General features: G+C 39.9%; 1 protein-coding gene and 1 non-coding gene across 2 annotated transcripts in view; both read right to left on the bottom strand.

The window, feature by feature from the left end:
• LYPD6 (LY6/PLAUR domain containing 6) overlaps nucleotides 1-19150 on the bottom strand; it is a 159042-nt gene that overhangs the window by 25086 nt on the left and 114806 nt on the right. Inside the window, exons 2-3 of the mRNA XM_053598175.1 lie at nucleotides 11734-11922; nucleotides 550-648 (exon numbers count right to left, since the gene is read on the bottom strand). Of these exons, the coding sequence (XP_053454150.1) occupies nucleotides 550-648; nucleotides 11734-11851 (217 nt within the window). The 5' untranslated portion in view covers nucleotides 11852-11922. The remainder of the gene's footprint in view (nucleotides 1-549; nucleotides 649-11733; nucleotides 11923-19150) is intronic.
• Nucleotides 17710-17846, bottom strand: LOC128591058 (small nucleolar RNA SNORA2/SNORA34 family). Its single transcript, XR_008381494.1, has one exon. It is a non-coding gene; the product is annotated as a small nucleolar RNA SNORA2/SNORA34 family (small nucleolar RNA).

Here is a 19150-nt window from a genome sequence, read left to right as displayed (position 1 = left end):
TCCTCATTTTGAAATGGGGCTTTGGGTCAAATTTTCATGCTTCAGTTGGGCATCCAACTCATCCTTCAAAGAGAACTTAATAGTTTAAAAAGCTCAGGGTTTTTACTTGTGCAATGATGACATTTTGAATTCAAAATTCTAGAGGCTGCATGACAGTCTCTGGCCAGATAAGTAATAAATGGAATCTTTATATGAACACCAATTCATACTTTACATGAAAGAAGTTACTATGCACTGACAAATGCTTTAAAGAGTAGCAAACAGCCTGGCTGTTCTCTTCTTTTGCATTTGACTGGGCCTGAGGGTGTGGGGGAAAGTGTCACTTACCTCCTGCGGAGCTCCAGAGATAGATGACAAAGGGGGCAGTTTTATGGATCAGTTTATGTCTCTAAGAATCTTTGATAAGTTGCTGGCAGGTTATAAAAGATCTACTAATGGCCTCAGAAAAGAGGAGCAGCTGTGATGGCAAGCATGCCTCTCCCTCCACTTACACCCAAGTCAACAAGGCTGTTCACTCTGAGGACCCCAATCGGTCTACTGAAAGTTTACCTCGAGGACAGTAGATGTCCGGAGCCCATCGGTTGCACTCATAATTGTCTGCTGCCTTTTCACAGGTGAAACATTTAAATCCACCAGGATATGGCGTGGCTAAAAAAAGGATTAAGAGGAAAAGATTAGACTAAGCACAGAATCTTGTAAAGTTAGACATTTTCATTTTTAAAAAATGGATTCTCAAGATAGCTTGGCAGTTTCTTATTTATATATTTTACTTGTTTGTTTGTTTGCCTGTTTGTTTATTTTTTAGAACTGGTCTCACTCTGTTGCCCAGACTGGAGTGCGAAAGCATCATCAGAATTTACTGCAACCTCAAACTCCTGGGCTCATCTGATGCACCTGCCTCAGCCTCCTAAGACACTGGCACTACAGCTTCTCCCGTCTCACTGGGTTGCTCTGGCTGGGCTGGAACTCCTGGTCTCAAGCAATCCTCCAGCCTTGGCCTCCCAAAGTGCTAGCATTACAGGCATGAGCTGCTGTGCTTGACCTTGGCAATTTCTTAAACTAAATGTTTAACTATCATATAACCCAGCAATTCTACTCTTGGGCATTTATCCCTGAAAAAATGAACACTTATATTTATGCAAAAAATCTGCACATAAACATCCATAGCGATTTTATTTGTAACAGCCCCCATCTAGAAACAGCCCAGATGCTCGTCAGTGGGTGAGTGGTTAAGCTGTGGTACATCTAGAGAAACACTAGTTACAATGGAAAATAATGGACTATTACCATGTTCAATAATTTGGATGAATTTCCAGGGAATTTTCTGAGTGGGGGAGCCAATCCTGAAAGAATACATATTATGTGGTTCCATTTATAGAACATTTGAAATAAAAAAATTATTTTAGAAATGGAGATTACGGGCTCGTAAGGGTTGGGAATGTCAGAAGTACGTGGAGAGGGGCAGCGAGGGAGGGAAGTGAGGCCAACCAGAGGGATCCCTGTGCCACGAAAACTCTTCAATGAATTGACCACACAAACCTACCCATGTGATAAAATTGTGCAGAACTAAACTCACAGACACACCAATGAATACATATAGAACTGGGGAAATCTCAATAACATTGTATCAATACCAATATTCTGGTGCTCATATTATTCGGTAATTTTTCCAACTGTCATCAGTGGGAAAAACTGGGTAAAGGGTATTATTTCTTTTTCTTTTTTGCGGTTTTTGGCTGGGGCCAGGTTGGAACCCACCAGCTCTGGCATATGGGACCGGCACCCTACTCCTTTGAACCAGAGGCACCACCCCAGGGTATTATTTCTTATAACTGTATGACTCCACAATGATCCCAATAAAAATTTTAATTACAAAAAGGCATTCCATTCTCTGGACTTCTAGTAATTTATAAATCAACTTATACAAACACCTCAGCATGTAAGTATAAACATTATTTTAAATCATCAAAAATGTCCTGCTATTTGACCATTTGGATCTAGCAAAGTATTTTCTTGAGTTAAATGTATTTTTATCTAGTCAGACCTGCCATGGTTAAGAATCTCTGGTGATAGTAAGGATAAGCTAAGAGAAGAGTTTTCAGTGGTAAAACCTCTGCTGCCTGCGCAGAGGTGACCCTCCCAAGGAGCTTCGGGGCCGTCACCAACATCCATGGGGCAGGACACGGGGAGACATGTGAATGTAGACACTTCAAAGTTACTAGCTGCAGCCTGAGGGCTGAACCATTCCAGGAGCTCTCCTATCTATTCCCCATCTCCCCAGTTCTGAGTTGCCTCTTCCTGTCTAGGAAGGAATGTTCTCCAGGTACATATTCTTTCCTTAAACTCAGATGAGAGGTGTCACATGAGATCCACACTCTGGAGAGTGTCCAGCGCACCCACTGTGTTCCCTCGGCCTAAGGACGATGATCAACAAGGAATGCTGGCCCAGTTGTCCCCTGTCCTTTTCACTGACATGCTTCTAATTGCTTCTTGGCACTGATCATTCGCTTGCTTTGCTACTTAGAGTTTTGCCTTTAATAAACAAAACTTATGCATTTTTTTCTTAATTTATAAAATTACCTGGCCTATTTGGAAGCTGCAAACACTCAAACACTTCATCTGCAGGAGCCAACTGTTCTCCTCGCAGATGGCTGAGTCTGCATATCCCACTGGCGGAAATAATCATCGCAGGTAAATTGCTTTGCCCACATGGAACCAATTAGGTACATTATCAAAAATAAATGAAGGAGAAGGAAGCAGCTTAAGGCCAGAATTATGGCACAGCTATAACTTTGATTATCACCTTGCCTAGAATAGCTGCCCATCAATGTACTTGCTTGCAATATTTCACAGAGCTAGCTGACTGTGACAATACGCAATAACGTAGCATAATCGAAAGTCATAAGCTGTTTAGAAAAGACAAGTAACTGGACCTTTTTATGGGCCTATCTGAGCATTCTATGTTCCCCCAAGTACTTGGCGACTTAAATTCATAAACAGAATGAGAGAGAGTATGTAGAGCTTCTTATAAAATGGTAGACAGCTTAGGCCATCGAATGACTTCATTCCCATCAGGAAATTTCCCTAGGGGGAAAAATGCTCTCCTTTTATATAACTATAAGAAAATAGAAGTAAAAATTTTATAAATCACAAACCAATAATTTTTATGCCTTTATATCACCCACCTAGAAAATTGGGTTACGGTTGAGCCAAAAGATTCCATTTAGGTAAGTACACCGGAGTACATCATCATACGCACTTCATGCGGGTACTGCAGTTTTTACTAATAGAACAGTTGTGGCAACGCTGTGTCAATGAAATCTGTGGGTACCATTTTTCTAATAGCATGTGCTCACCTTTTTTGTCTCTGTGTCATATTTTGATAATTCTCAAAATAGTTTAAACTTTTTCCTTATTAGCATATCTGTAAGATGATCTGTGGCCAGGGATTTTTTTTTTTTTTTGAGACAGAGTCTCACTTTGATACCCTGGGTAGGGTACTGTGGCATCGCAGCTCACAGCAACCTCAAAGTATTGGGCTTAAGCAATTCTCTTGCCTTAGCCTCCCAGGTAGCTCAGACTACCAGGGCCTGCCACAACACCTAGCTATTTTTTTTGTTGCAGTTTTCATTGTTGTTTTAGCTGGCCCGGGTGGGTTTGAACTTGCCAGCCTAGGTGTGTGTGGCCGACGCCCTAACCATTGAGCTATGGGCACTGCCTGTTGTCAGTGATTTTTGATGCTATTGTTATAATTGTTTTGGAGTGTCACGAACCACAGTCACATAAAACAGTGAACTTAATCTACAAATGTGTGTCTTTTGACTACTTGACCAAACGTCATTCTCCATGTCTCCCTCTCCTCAGGCTCTCCATTCCCTAAGACACAATAATATTGACATTAGGCCAATTAATAACCCTATAATGGCCTCTGAGTGAAAGAAAGTGAAAGGAAGTGTTGCACCTCCCTTACTTTAAAATCAAAAGGTGAAAATGATCAAGTTTGGTAAGGAAAGTATGTTGAAAATCAAGGTAGGCTATAACCAAAGCCTCTTGCACCAAACAATTAGAATGCAAAGGAAAAGCTCTTGAAGGAAGTTATAAGTGCTACTCAGTGAATACACAAATAAAAGAAAGTGAAACACCCTTTTTGCTGATAGGGAGAAAGTTTCTGGATAGAAGATCAAAATAACCACAATACTTCCTTAAGCCAAAGCCTAAACCAGAACAAGGCCCTAACTCTCTTCAGTTCTACAAAGGCTGAGAGATATAAGAAAGCTGCAGAAGAAAAATTAGAAGCTGGTAGAAGTTGGTTCATGAGGTTGAAGGAAAGAAGCCATCTCCATAACATGAAAGTACAAGGTGAAGTAGCAAGCTCAGAAGATTTATCTAGAAGGTTTGGCTAAGACAATTGATGAAGGTAGCTACACTAAACAATACATTTTCAATGTAGAGGAAACGGCTTTATATTGGAATATGAGGCAACCTAGGACTTTCATAGCTAGGGTGAAGTCGATACCTGGCTTAACAGCTTCAGAGGATTGGCTGACTCTCTTATTAGGTGCTAAAGCCACTGGTGAAGTTCAAACTGAGTCCATCCTGAAAATCCTAAGGCCCTTAAGAATCATGCTAAATCCACTCCGCCTGTGTTCTATAAATAGAACATCAAAGCCTAGATGACGGCATATCTATTTGGTTTACTGAATATTTTAAGTCCACTTGAGACTTGCTGCTCTGGAAAAATGATTTCTTTTAAAATATCACTGCTTGGGTGGCACCCGTGCTCAGTGGGTAGGGTGCCAGCCACACACACCAAGGCTGGCAGGTTCGAACCCAGCCCTGGCCAGTTAAAATCAACAATGACAACTACAACAAAAAAATAGCCAGGCATTGTGGCAGGCACCTATAGTCCCAGGTATTTGGGAGGCTGAGACAAGAGAATCACTTAAACCCAAGAGTTTGAGATTGCTGTGAGCTGTGACACCACAGCACTCTACCACGGGTGACATAGTGGGACTCTGTCTTTAAAAAATAAATTAAATTAAATTAAATTAAATATAACTACTCATTGACAATTTATCTGGTCACCCAAGACCTTTTATGGAGATGTACAAGGATATTAGTGTTATTTTCATACGTGTTAACACAACATTCACTCTGCAGCCCATAGATCAGGGAGTAATTTTGACTTTCAAACCCTCATGCTTAAAAAATACATTTTATAAAGCTATAGCTGCTATACACAGTGATTCTTCTGGTACATCTGGACAAAATAAGTTAAAAACCTGCCAGATAGGCTTCCCCATTCTAGATGCTGATAATTACATGTGTGATTCATGGGAGGAGGTCAAAATATCAACATCAGGAGTCTGGAAGAAGTTAATTACAACTCTCATGGATGACTTTAAAGAGTTCAAGACTACAGTGGAAGATATAATTGCTGATGTGGTGGAAATAGCAAGAGAACTACAATTAGGGGTAGGGCCTAAAGATGTGACTGAATCGCTGCAGTCGATAAAACTTGAATCGACGAGGAGCTGCTTCTTAGGGATGAGCAAAGACAGTGGTTTAAGATGGAATTTAATCCTAGTGAAGATGCTGTGAACACTGATGCAATGACAACAAAAACTTCAGAATATTACAGAAATTCAGTTGATAAAGCAGGAGGTAGTATTTGAGAGGATCGATTCAGATTTTGAAAGTAGTGCCATTGTGGGTAAAAAGTTATCAAACAGCATCACATGCTACAGAGAACTCTTTAGTGAAAGGACAAGCCAATTGATGTGTCAAACTTTACTGGTGTGTTAAATAATTGTCACAGCCACCCTAACCTTCAGTAATCACCACCCTGATGATCAGCAGCCATCAACATTAAGGCAAGGCCCTCCACCAGCAAAAAAGATTGCAACTCCCTGATGCCTCAGATGATCATTAGTATTATTTTCCAATAAAATCTGTACATTGTTTTTTAGACATAATGCTATTGTACTCCTAATAGACTGCAGTATAGTATAAACATAACTTCTATATGAACTGGGATATCATAAAATTTGCATAAGTCATTTTCTCGCAATATTCACTTTGTTTCTTTGTTTTGTTTTTTGGGGGTTTTTGCAGTTGTTTTGTTAGGGGCCGGGTTTGAACCCGCCACCCCCAGTATATGGGGCCAGTGCCCTACTCCTTGAGCCACAGGCACCGCCCACAATATTCACTGGCAGTATCTCCTAGGCGAACCTACTTACGACTAAAGAATTTAAAAAATAAAAATAAACAGGTTCTCAAATTCCAAAGCCACTCAATATTGTTACAGATATTATAATTAGCTTATTTTCATAAATATCACTGTGAGAAACATTATACAAAACATTTTAAGAGTCCTGATAAGATACATTAAAAAATAGTTTCACTATCACATGTAAAGTAGTTAACATACACAGTATAAATAACTTTAAAAGACAGGACTTTAAAATAGCTTGTAAAATTTGAAGTTAAATGATCAAGGTAGAAGTTTTGGAAAAAAGGTTATAAAGAATTTGTCAAAGAACAGCATTTCTCAAAAAATGATCATATTTGCCAAGGTTTATGACTGCAAGCTAGCCATACCACTCTAGTTTACATGATTAATTCACTAGGGTATCCAATTTTATCGTCTGTCACTGTAGCCAGTAAAACTTTTGGCTGGAATATTGAATTAGTTATCCCTGTAAACTTTCCCATCAAAGAGATAAATTAAGATCTTTGAATGAAGACTGACAATCCAACTGCTCCAAGAACAAACTTATTTGAGACACTAACATTAACAAGCTGTAGTGTTCTCAAATTTAGATTATTTAATAGACTTTTCAAAATGATCATTTGTAAGACTAGTGACATATTGAATTAAATACTGTCATGAGTAGGCTTTGACTCTGAAATCCTCTTCAGTTTATGTGTGAATTTCAATAGGAGCATGAACTAAAATACTATGGCAACAAAACGTAGCTTTGCTGCAAATAATTTATCTCTGAATGAGGTTATTAACACATGACATTGGCAATTAACCAGATAATCTCATTTTTTGGTGATTATGCCTTTAAAATCTACAGCTGCCTATCTATATACATCTCAATGACCACAGTTTAATATCTGCTTATGGGAAGTCTTACTGACTCTTGGCAGGTAGAACCGATCGGTGAATAATTCTGCCCTGTTTAGTGACAGATTTCTACAAACGTACTCAGCTTTAAGTGGCTAATTATAGTACAATACCAAGTAAATGGTTAAATTCTTCCTTCTAGAAATATTTTGCCAAAAATAAGGTCTATAGATGAACAACTATCTCCAGTAACTTGCTAATTGATACTGCATCTGATAAAGGGGCTTTAAAAAAAAAAAAGAACGGAAAGAGGTTTCTAAGAGATGTGCTATTTTCTTCTTTGTTACTTCAAAGCATTATAGAGCAAGCAGAGTTTCAAATTGTTGTGGCCCCAGCTGTGAATGAATCTAATTTGGCTCTTGATCACAGAGTTAATAAGCTTAGTACTCTGTATTTCAGGGCATAAGTCCTTGGTCCCTCATGAGAAGGTGATTGTAAAGAAAAAAAGAAACACCAAAGTGCCCAGTTACTTCCTGTAAAATAATCTGTCCATTAACTTTCATGGTCAGCGGTAGTTCAGCCGACCATAATTCATTTGTAAGGCATCAGAAAAGATTTAGTCTTTGTTTCCATCTCCTGGAACTTTTGCCTGGACAAAGGCCTTCAGTTACCAAAAACGTGATGAGAACAGACTTGTTTTGAAAGATATGCTGATGTGTAATGCATCCAAACTTTTTCTGTTCTTATCAAATTAATTTCCATTGTTTTTAGAAACTGGATACAAATATAAAAATTCTAAAAATCTCAGTCTACCTGGCAACAAAATATTGTCAGCATAATTTTAATATGAATGTTTCCAATAAAAACACATTTCCTGGTACTTTTCTAGAAAGTCCCCTAGCTCCCTAAGACTTAATGTAATAAAGGATTGAACAAACTTATTGGCTCAATAAATGGGCACAAATAAGTCCTCTGCAGGAATATAGTTACTTGGTACACATGATTACGCAAAGACTGAAAATCCATATCCAGAGGAAAATTGGATATTCTTACAGACGTTTTCCAGTCTAATGAAAGAAATAGAGGCCATGAACAGGTTACAGCCACTTATTATATTAAACTTTGCTATCTCTGTGATGTCTGACTACCAAATAAGATGATCCATTCCTTTTAATAGTAATCTTGGTTTTTTTGTTTGTTTGTTTTTTGTTTTTTGAGACAGAGTCTCACTTTGTTGTCCTGGGTAGAGTGCCATGGTGTCAAAGCTCACAGCAATGGCAAACTCTTGGGCTCAAGTCATCCGTCTCAGCCTCACAAGTAGCTGAGATTACAGGCACCTGCCACAACCCCCAGCCAACCTTTCTATTTTTAGTAGAGATGGGATCTCACTCTTGCTCAGGCTAGTTTTAAACTCCTGAGTTCTAGCAATGTACCCACCTTAACCTCCCAAAGTGCTAGGATTACAGGTGAGAGCCAGAGAGCCTGGCCTTTTTCTTTTTGAGACACAATCTTGCTCTGTCACCCAGGCTAGAGTACTATGGTATCATAGCTCACAGCAACTTCAAACTCTTGGGCTCAAGTGACCCTCCTGCCTCAGCCTCCCAAGTAGCTGGGACTACAGGTGTCTGCCACAATGCCTGGCTATTTTTAGAGACCTGGGTCTCGCTTTAGCTTAGGCTGGTATTGAACTCATAAGTTTAGGTAATCTGCCCACCTCAGCATCCCAGAGTGTTAAGATTATAGGCATGAACCACCGCACCAGGCCATGGTATTCTTGTTTTGAAGGTTTTTATTAGACTTCATTATTTTAATCACAGACTGGTAAGAAATTCATCATTTTTCACATAAATAAAGCAAAAAACAAAAGCCCCACATATGTATTACAGAAAAGAATATTACTGAAGATGATGCTTCAAGTTTGAAAGCCATAAAATTCATTTTTTTGAAACTCAGAAACTTCAAACTTAAGGAACCAGAGAACAAAAGGAGATTAGTCATGGGATGCTGAATTTTCCCAGCCAAAGATCCAATCTCTCTCGAGTTATTTTCAATGACTGTTCCAGCCCATCAGAAATAAGTTTATGTTTGTCTGATACTGTGTCTTCTTACACCTCCAGTAGCCCCATATTTCTCCTCCTGTAGGTTCCCAGCTTCTACACAGAATATTAATGAAATTTGGCACACTTGCTGACCCAAAGAAAGCTGTTTGTGCCTCCATCTTCAAAGTAAGGTGATTATATAAATAATTCAAAATCAAATTAATCCCACACTCCCCTCACATATTTTTTATGGTCTATGTTCAACAGAAACCTGCTTTTTCATAGAGACCACTCCATCTAAATATGGTCTGGTGCTCAAAGACAGAGAACCATGCCGTTAAAAAGTCAAAGTGTGAAAACACACCCCACATACTTCTGAAATAGTTTGCAGAAATGTAAAGTTAACTCTAATTTAAAGTGTGCAGAATAAACAAAGTTCTGGCCAGACAGAAGCCCTTCACTGTAACATTAATCTAAGAAGAATTTATACTGTACTCTTCGTGATCAGAACTCAGGCCCTGATCTTCTGGTGAATTGTCTACTATTATCTAGCTGAGGAACAACTTCTATCCTTCTCCATGTTTTAAAATCACACCTTAAAACCCCACCAATTCTTTACATTCTGCTGAGTTCCTTCTCATCAGGCCATAGTTCTTTTTTAGTTACCATTGGTCACATGAGCAGGACTTTTCCAACAATGTCTAAAGAATAGAAGTGGTTCCCCTCTGGCTGGCAGGGCTCATCCTTCAAGACTTCATTCTGAAATCAACTCACCACCTTTCGCCTTGACCCACCACGCCACTGAGGCGCAAGTCACATGTGCTTGTTTTGTTTTTATTTGCTGAAACCTAACCACCTTAATTTTCCTTCCCACCCCCTGTGTACAATTTTATCCTCAGAGAAGTTCAGGCATGGACCTGTTTTGCCAACTGGCTACTACTGAATCTGTCACTGAAGCTGACAAAGAACCCCCCAAGAAGCAGAAAACCCTGGAAATCCATCCTAAGAGACTGAAATCTAGGTTTTTGCTTCTCTAAGTCTAAAAAAGAAGTATGTCTGTTTGCAGAAAAGAATAAAATGCAATCTAGAAAATAGAACAACAAACATCTTCTTGTCATGCGTATTACTAAAATAAAGTAGAAACTCCTATACAAACAAACAGCCAGATAAGTTTTCCATACAATTAACCAGTGGGCACTAGACTAGTAAGAGGATAGGGTGACAATAAATCTAAAGAAATTATTTGAAATCTGTCAAAAGTATATTTGGAGTAATAGAAAATTAGGGTGGTATATATTCAGCAACCCCAGTAACAAAAATATAAACAGCCATTCAGTTGTTCAGTATGGCCTGGGCCTGGCATTTTACAAATATTATTCGTGGTCCATAAAATAATTCTACAGAGTATGTATTATTTTGCCACTTTGGAAATGAAGAAATTGCCACTTTCCTAACATACCACAACTCACACTCAGTGCTGAGTGCTTCACATGCGTTATTTTATTAAATAGTCACAAAGTTGAAGAACATGTTTCTTTTTTTTTTTTTTTTTTGGCCAGGGGTAGGTTTGAACCTGCCACCTCCGGCATATGGGACCGGCGCCCTACTCCTTGAGCCACAGGCGCCACCCCTGAAGAACATGTTTCAATTCAAAAGGCTATGAAGCAGCTGAGCTGACCCAAGGTCAAGTATACTCCAAGCCCCTGTACCTTCCATGTACCACCTCTCAGCTGCACTTCGTAGACTGTAACAGCACAAACCAGAACTATGTTTTATTTGCCTTTATACCCTTCATGCCTATCCCAGGCCTTGGCACACAGTGGCCACTTCAGCAATATTTGCTAAGCTGAATATTTCAAAAAAGTAATGTACCTTGGGGTAAAAACTCAAGGTCAAAACACAGGCTATATATCCAGCACTTACTGCAACAGGGACGATACAGAGGAGGATTCATACAAAAAGAAAAGAGACAAGATAAATACAGAAATGGAGACCAAAAGAGGACGTCACACTACACTGTCTCCCAACCTGTGATCTGTGCAATATCCACAGCAGAGGCACCTGAAGTTCCAACTGAATTTAAAAATCCACAGGTACAGCCCAAGGTATCTGCAAATCAGAAACTCCAGGACAGGGGTCTGAGCATCTGTGCTATCAAGCACTCCCTAGATAATTCTTAAACACAGGAACCCAAAAGGCACTGGGCATAGGAAGTTGCGAGAGGCAATTGTGCTGAAACTGAGAATTAGATGCACAGAAAGGAAGACCAGCTATTATCTTACCTATAAAGCATTGATCTTTTACAAATAATCCTCCTCCTGGGACATGGTGGTAAACTTTGATAACTGAGCGCTGGCACAAATACAAGGGAAGAGTATTGAGGATCAGAGTGATTGTGTAGGGAACAGAGAAAACAAGCCCAATAATTTGCCTTAGGGAAAAAAAAACTTCCTGTGAAAACAGGGTAAAGCATAAAATATCTTTTGTTATTTACTACACCCCCCCCCACTTAATCACCAGAGATTTCCCGTGCATTAAAGACTGCCTTCTTCTGGCATTTTTGGACTTCCTTCTTGTTTGAAATAAAGTGGCATTTCTGCAGCAACAAGAACAGAGTCTTACTTGAAGGGTGGAGGTAGATAATGTCCTTCACGGTGAAGTCTCGGGACTGGGTGGCTCTCAGACAATCAGACAGCAGGCTCAGGAGCAGGAGCCAGGCCAGAGCAGGGCCAGGTCCCATGGCAGACCGAAGTGTCACTCATGCAGAGGGCCTGGGAGTGGGGACTCGGGATGACAGGAGACAACACACACCTGCAACGCGAAAAAAGACTCATCTCAGTGTCCACCTGGAGACAGCCACGGAGGCTTGGCTGAGATGTCAAGTGGGTGAGATGGGCCAGGAGGCACAGGGAGCCACGGGCACAGGATATGGAGAGACATGGAGAGAGACTTTATAAACAGTAATTTTAGAGCACTTAGAACATTCCATCCAGATCTATTCTTAATCAGGTTGTGAAAGCTCCATTGGTAGCCGTCCCTCTCATACCCAGCAGAGATGGTATCAAGAGAGATTGAATTTTAATGAAATCCAGCTATTTTTGCCAGAAGGCGAAGGGATGGCTGCTGAGTGCAACAATAAAGAAGCCAGGAGCAAAAGCTCAGAAGTATTTCCCTGATAACAGTGCTGGCCTGGCTGGAGCGTAGCCTTACTAGGCAGTGATACCCCTGCAAACCTGTACAGGACAGACTTTCAGATATGGGAAAACAAAGAAATATAGGTTAGCTGACCTCTCCAAACCCAAAAAGTGCCTCAGTAACACAGTCTCTTTAACATAACTAATATTTGCTGGCCACATACTACTAAAGTCCTTTACACATACCCATTCACCCTCCCAGCAGCTCTCTAGGGAAAAGCACTATTACTATTACCCCATTTTGAGCAAACTGAGGCTCAGCAAGTGAGCAGAGGTGCTGACTCGCAGGCAGCATGGCTTTCAAGTCTGCATTTTTAACATTAGGCAATGCTGCATTCCTCCTCAGAGGGAGTCGAGGTGCACAAACAAAAGCTGATAACATCAAGTTTTCACTGAAGCACTAAGCAATCATCTACTTCATCTTTTATTCTGATTCTGTCCTTTTCACTCAAAATCGAGGACAGTGAAAATTTGTGATAGGCTTGACTTGTCCAGCTTACTTGGAACGCAGAGATATATCTTAATTTTTATATGTGTGCTGTTTGCCTGTTGTCATCTTGGTTTCCTGTAAAGCTTGTTCCTCCTATTCTACTATAAGTATTTTTCCAAGCACTATCATCTTGATAGCTTATGCAAGGGGTCAAGGTTAGATATTCAGTTTATTTTAACCTAGCCTAAAAAATGTGATGTGGATATTTTGTTCATAGATTTTAATCTTGTTAACAAGACTTTAAAAATACTCATAGTATAACAAAATTCTAAAGTTTGTAAAAGCAAATAGACAATGAGTAAATATACTATGTAATAGGAATTCAATACATAAAATCAATGTGGCCTAATCAGATATTAATATACTACAAAACAATGTTGATCTGAACGGAATGATAGAAAGTATAAAAATGTGGCTCATGCCTGTAATCCTAGTACTCTGGGAGGCTGAGACAGGAGAATCCCTTGCGGCCAGGAGTTGGGAGTCCAGCCTAAACAAGAATAAGACCTCATCTCTCTTATCTTCAAAACAAGAAAAAGAAGAAGAAGAAGAAGAAAGGAAAAGAAAAATTAGCTGGGCATAGTGGCATGTGCCTGTAGTCCCAGCTACTTGTGAAACTGAGGCAGGATTGCTTGAGCCCAGGAGTTTGAGGTTGCAGTGAGCTAGAGTGCAACCCCACTGCACTCTAGCCCAGGCCGAGAGAGCATCACCCTGTCTCAAAAAAAAAAAAAAGCACAAAATGAATTCACAGAGTGAAACAACTATAAAGAGCCTAGAAATAGACCCAACTGTATAATGCAATTTTATAAAATTACAGTACAATATTAAATGAATAGTATTACAACTTGATTAAAATTTTGAAAAACTGAAACCATACAATGCACAATCGCTAAAATTACCTCCACATGTATTAGTGTGTCATTATTTATTTTTAAATTGGCAAACTGTTAGAAAATAGAGTTCTTATCACTCATAACAGCTTGATGACACCAGCCTTTTGTATTTCAGGCTCACTATGCTATATTCTGTTGATAGTTTGATTCCCCAAGCTCATTCACTTAATAAATGTGACCGCCTGGCACTGGACTAGTTGGTTAAACAAATGATGAGAAAACAAACAAACATCACTGCGTCTTTCCCTGACAAGTTAGCAACCAAGTGACAGAGACAACCTTTATCTCATCTTAAATGAATGCAGTAGTGCTTCATTTCACCCGTTCTGACTTTTCTCTGCCAGCATGGTGAGGTTGTTACGCCAGGCTGCAGCTGAGGGCCAGCTCTGCACAACACCCCGTGGAGGCACGATTTTGCCTCAGCCCACACCCCTACCAACCCCCAATTTGCAGCAGAACTCAATTTGCAAGTTCGAGATTAAAATGGCTCAAACATTATGCTTGTACCTGTAAACATAAATGTGAGCAAATGTACACAGACAAAAGACTGGGAAGGAAAATACAAAATAAAGATATTAAAGACACAGTGTATTAGTTTCTTCAGGGTTCTATAACAAAGTACTGTACACAACAAAGAAGCTGGAAGTTCAAGATGAAGGTGTGGGCAAAGTTGGTCTCTCCGGAGGCCTCTCTCCTTGGCTTGCGAATGTCTGCCTTCTCCCTATGTCCTCACAGGCACATTTCTTTTGTGCACACACAGTCCTAGTGTCCATTCTTTGTCTTATAAGGACACTAGTCAGATTAGATCAGGGCTCCACTTTTATGACCTCTTTTAGTCTTAATTACCCCCTTAAAGGCCCTGTCTCCAAATACAGTCATATGTTGAGGTCAGTACTTGGGGTTAGGGCTTCAACGCACGAATTTTGGGGGAATATGTTGCAGCCAATTGAATAAGGTTTTTTTAGGTAACATTTTCTGTCACATAACTTGTCACAGTGATGGTATTTCATAATTTTAATATATTGTAAATGATCTGACATGCCACGGAGTGGCTGTAATGTCCTTCCAGGGTTGTAGAACTCGTTGCTCCTTTGAGCAGGAACTTCCCTGCCTCAGAACCCAGCCATGGGAAAGTCTCTGGGAACATTGGCCTCAGATGCTTCTAATAACCTCAAAGAAGGTCTCCTACCCTCCACGTATGCCCTTTGCCAACTCATTCTGTGCTTTGCCATTAGAGATGAAGGATAAAAACATTGTATCTGTTAAAAAGAAAAAAAGAAACCCACATCCAAGCTGCAGAATAAAAGTTAATTAGAAGTCACATATCCTCTTATCATATCTCTTATGACTCAAAATATGACCAGGTAGGAATGGGAATGCATTGGAGTGATATTTAAAATTTTGCCAATAATAGTAAGAATATAGAAACTGATCTTCATAGTTAAGTAAATAAAACTTAGAGCAAAATCTAAATTTAAATTGAAGAAGATCAGGCCAGGCGTGGTGGCTCACACCTGTAATAGGGAGCCCAAGGTGGGTGGATAGCTTGAGCTCACGAGTTTGAGACCAGTCTGAGCAAAAGCAAGACCCCGTCTCTACTAAAAATAGAAAAACTGAGGCAAGAGGTCACTTAAACACAGGACTTAGAGGTTGCTGTGAGCTATGACTGCATAGCACTCTACCCAGGGCAATAGCTTGAGACTCCGTTTCAAAAGAATAAATAAATAAGTAAAAATAAACACATTGATGAAGATTAAGTATGGCAGAACTCTTGTTCCAGTTACTTAAAAAAAAAGGAGGACTCATACCATTATATGGCATGACTTTAATTTTTAATTTATTCTTCTGCTGTAAACATTTGCAGCATTTTGCAATTTTGTTTTATTCCTCTTAACAGTGTGTTGAAATCGCCATACCACCCTTTATCATCTATTCGCTCTGAGTCTGCAAACATCTAAGTGCAAAACTGAGAGCAAAGTTTGCTCGAGTAGACCTCAACAGGAGCTCGCCTGGGGAGGGACAACAGTCTGCGTTTGAGAACCAGGTGTTAATTATCAATCTTCAAAATGCTGATGATGAAGAGCTTGTTATAGAATTTAAATTCAGCCTCTCCTCGAAGTTTCTCTTTGTAACTCCTGCCTACACTACTAAGACCTATTCAATTCTAGAAAATGCTAAAAGGCACATTATTTAAAAATTTTTCTAATCTACTTTGCTGTAGAAACATAGGTAGAAAAATGTTGGTAGAGAACTAACTCAGTTTTTAAAATACAAAAGAACCCCCCCCAAAAATGATGACTATGGTAGGCTGAATAATGTCCCCAAAGGCGTCCATGTCACAATCCCCAAAATCAGTGAGTATGCTACCTTACAGGGTGAAAGGGACTCTGTAGATGTGATAAGGTAAGGATTTTGAGACCGGCAGATCATGCTAGATTACCCAAAGGAGCCCGAAGTAATCACAAAAGTCCTCTCACAGGGGCCAGGCGCGGCAGATTCAGCAGTCGGCTATGAAAGCAGGAGTTGTGCAGATGTGAGGAAGAGGTCATGAGCTGAGGAATGCAGGTAGGTTCTAGAAGCTGAAAAAGGTGAGGAAATGGAAGCCTCCAGAAGGAACCAGGCCTGCCAACATCTGGAATGTAGCCCAGTGAGACTGATTTTAGACTTCTGGCTTCCAGAACTCTAAAGTAATAAGTCTGTGTTATTCTAAGTGACAAATTTGTTATGAGTTTATATAGCAGCAGTAAGAAACTAATACAACTATTTTAAAATCAGACTTTTAAACCACAGTATATCCTATTTATAGAAATAAGTAGGAAATTAAAACCACCCTTGTCATTTTTGTGGATTTTGAGACAGAGTCTCACTTTGTCACCCTCGGTAGAGTACTATGGCATCATAGCTCACAGCAACCTCAAACTCTTGGGCTCAAGTGATCCTTTATCCTCAGCATCCCGAGTAGCTGGGACTACAAGTACCCACCATAACCCCCGGCTATTTTTTCCATTTTTGGTAGAGACAGGGTCGTGTTCTTGCTCAGGTTGGTCCTGAACTCCTGAGCTCAAGCAATCTACCTGACTTGGCCTCTCAAAGTGCTAGGATTATAGGAGTGAGCCACCACACCCAGCCAAATTTTTAAAAATCTTTCTTTTTAAGTTTTGAGTTACAAACAGCTCAAACCTTATAAAACTACCATTATTATAAGTAAAAAATGATCATGTATAGGCAACTTCCCATGGTTCAACTAATAGCTTTCATATCTGTACCCTCTTATTAATCTGAAATTTAAAAATTAAAATTAAAAAAATTAAAGAAAGGAAAACTTCCATAGTGATTTTTTATTCATGGAATGGGTGGTGAGGAAAGCTATCTGGTTTTATTTTGATATAATTTCACATTAAATATCAACCAGTTGCCAATTTAAGTTCTTTTTTAAATATGCGACTCAGAGTCAATGTCAGTGCTTCATATATATCAAACACTGCAAGTGACACATTTTTATTAAAGCATTTCTCAACCACAATGTCCCTTCCAGTTATTGATTTAAAGGTCTCTCTCTGCACAGTACTAAGCATTGTGCATCACTTGATGTCGCTGGAGATTAACCTTACTGCAACCTTTGCAGCACGGCTATGCGGCTACAAGCATTCATTTCACAGCATGTGTTGAATATACGTGTGTCACATACAGAGGTTCAGCATTAGACTGCTGGGTTGGAAAGCTAGCTGGGTTGGAAAGCTGGTTGGAAAGCAACCTGGGTTGGAAAGCTAGCTCCAACACTTACTTCCTATGTAACCTTGAACCAGCTACTTAACCACTTTGTGCCCCAGTTTTTTCATCTGCAAAATGGGCAACATAATACTACCTAGCTCAAAAGCATATCATGGGGATTAAATAAGTTCATGTTTGTATAGCACTGAACAGTGTCTGTTGCACAGTGAATGCTAGGTAGTACTTTCCAGTGTTTTTATTGTATTGTTTTGTCTAGAATCTGTGTAGTTTTCTTTTTTTTTTTTTCCCATACTGTTTCTTTCTAATGAATTGACCATTACATTTCCAAAGTTCTGAAATGGCCAACAGACCATAGAAAGATAATTCTTTAGGCTTCTGCTTGAAACCAACAGCTTCAGCAAACTGCTGGCCTTGATTCAGGGCCAATCAGTGTAGTTTTCTAAGTGAAAAGTAAATACAGCGCAATAACATTGTTCAACACCCAACTCGCTTTCCTTAAGTTAGAAAGAGAAAGCAATCTTACAAGACTACTAAGTATAACAAATCAGAGCCCAGATGTCTCTTCTACCTCAATATCTGCCTCATGGCCACTGAGGCAGGGACAAAGCCAGTGGGGCAAGGAGCACTTCCCGCCCACTACCACTTCTGTCTGGCTGAGGCTCATATAGACCCAGGTGACCCTCTGCCATCCCTCATCAGTAACACAAACAGGTGGGTGCTGCCGTTCTATGCTCTCCCCATACCACCCTCAGGCTGTCCTAGGCGGCCTCCGTTCTACCCCATGTCCCTAATATCTGCTTTAATTAGATTTTACTCACATAAAAGCTGGTGATGGCAGTCAGGGAGCACATGTGTTCCTTGTGAGGCCCACGGCCTGTGCATGCACACTCATCCAGCCATTCCAGTGACGAGTCCGAACAACTCATGCACTTCAATATACACAAGCCATCCATCTCTACTTACTATAGGAAAGGGCAAGTGAGCTGCTTATTTTTGGTGTTTTTTAATGACACCTGGGTGGTGTCATTGCTCACAGCAACCACAAATTCTGGGGCTCAAGACATGCTCCCCGGCTAGCCCTTTTTTCTTTTTTCCTTTCTTTTTCTTTCTTTCTTTTTTTTTTGAGGCACATTCTCACTTTGTTGCCCTCAGTAAAGTGCCATGGCATCATAGCTCACAGCAACCTCCAACTCGTGGGCTCAAGAGATCTTCTTGTCTCAGCCTCCTGAGTAGCTTGGGACTACAGGCGCCCACCACAACGCCTGGCTGTTTTTAGAGACAGGGTCTCATTTTTGCTCAGGCTGGTCTCAAACTTGTGAGCTTAAGTGATCCACCCCCCTCGGCCTCCCAGAGTGCTGGGATTACAGCCCAGTTACAAGTGATCTTCTTTAGGCCTGAATTTTTAGTATAAGTTTTCAAATTGGGGGGAATTCAAATACTTTTTAAACTATAAATCTTAAATTGAATCTTAATTCTCCCCACACTTTCACTTGTGAAATTGTTCCTTCTTGGAAAAAAAACAACGAACTATGTCTTTTCCAGGTTTATGAATGATCAGAAAAAGGACTGGAAGGATCGGCCCCAGTAAATGTAGGAGTTAGGGAAGGTTTTAACATTCATTGGCATGTTCAAAAAACTTTAATGAGCATGTATCATTTTATAAAAAGAAAAGTTAAATTTTTAAAAATATTGTTCTTTAAGAAATGAGTTTGACAGAATAATGTCCCTTT

This window comes from Nycticebus coucang, chromosome 7 (assembly GCF_027406575.1).
Source record: "Nycticebus coucang isolate mNycCou1 chromosome 7, mNycCou1.pri, whole genome shotgun sequence".
Taxonomy (NCBI): Eukaryota; Metazoa; Chordata; class Mammalia; order Primates; family Lorisidae; genus Nycticebus; species Nycticebus coucang.
This window is presented reverse-complemented; position numbering and strand designations above follow the sequence as displayed.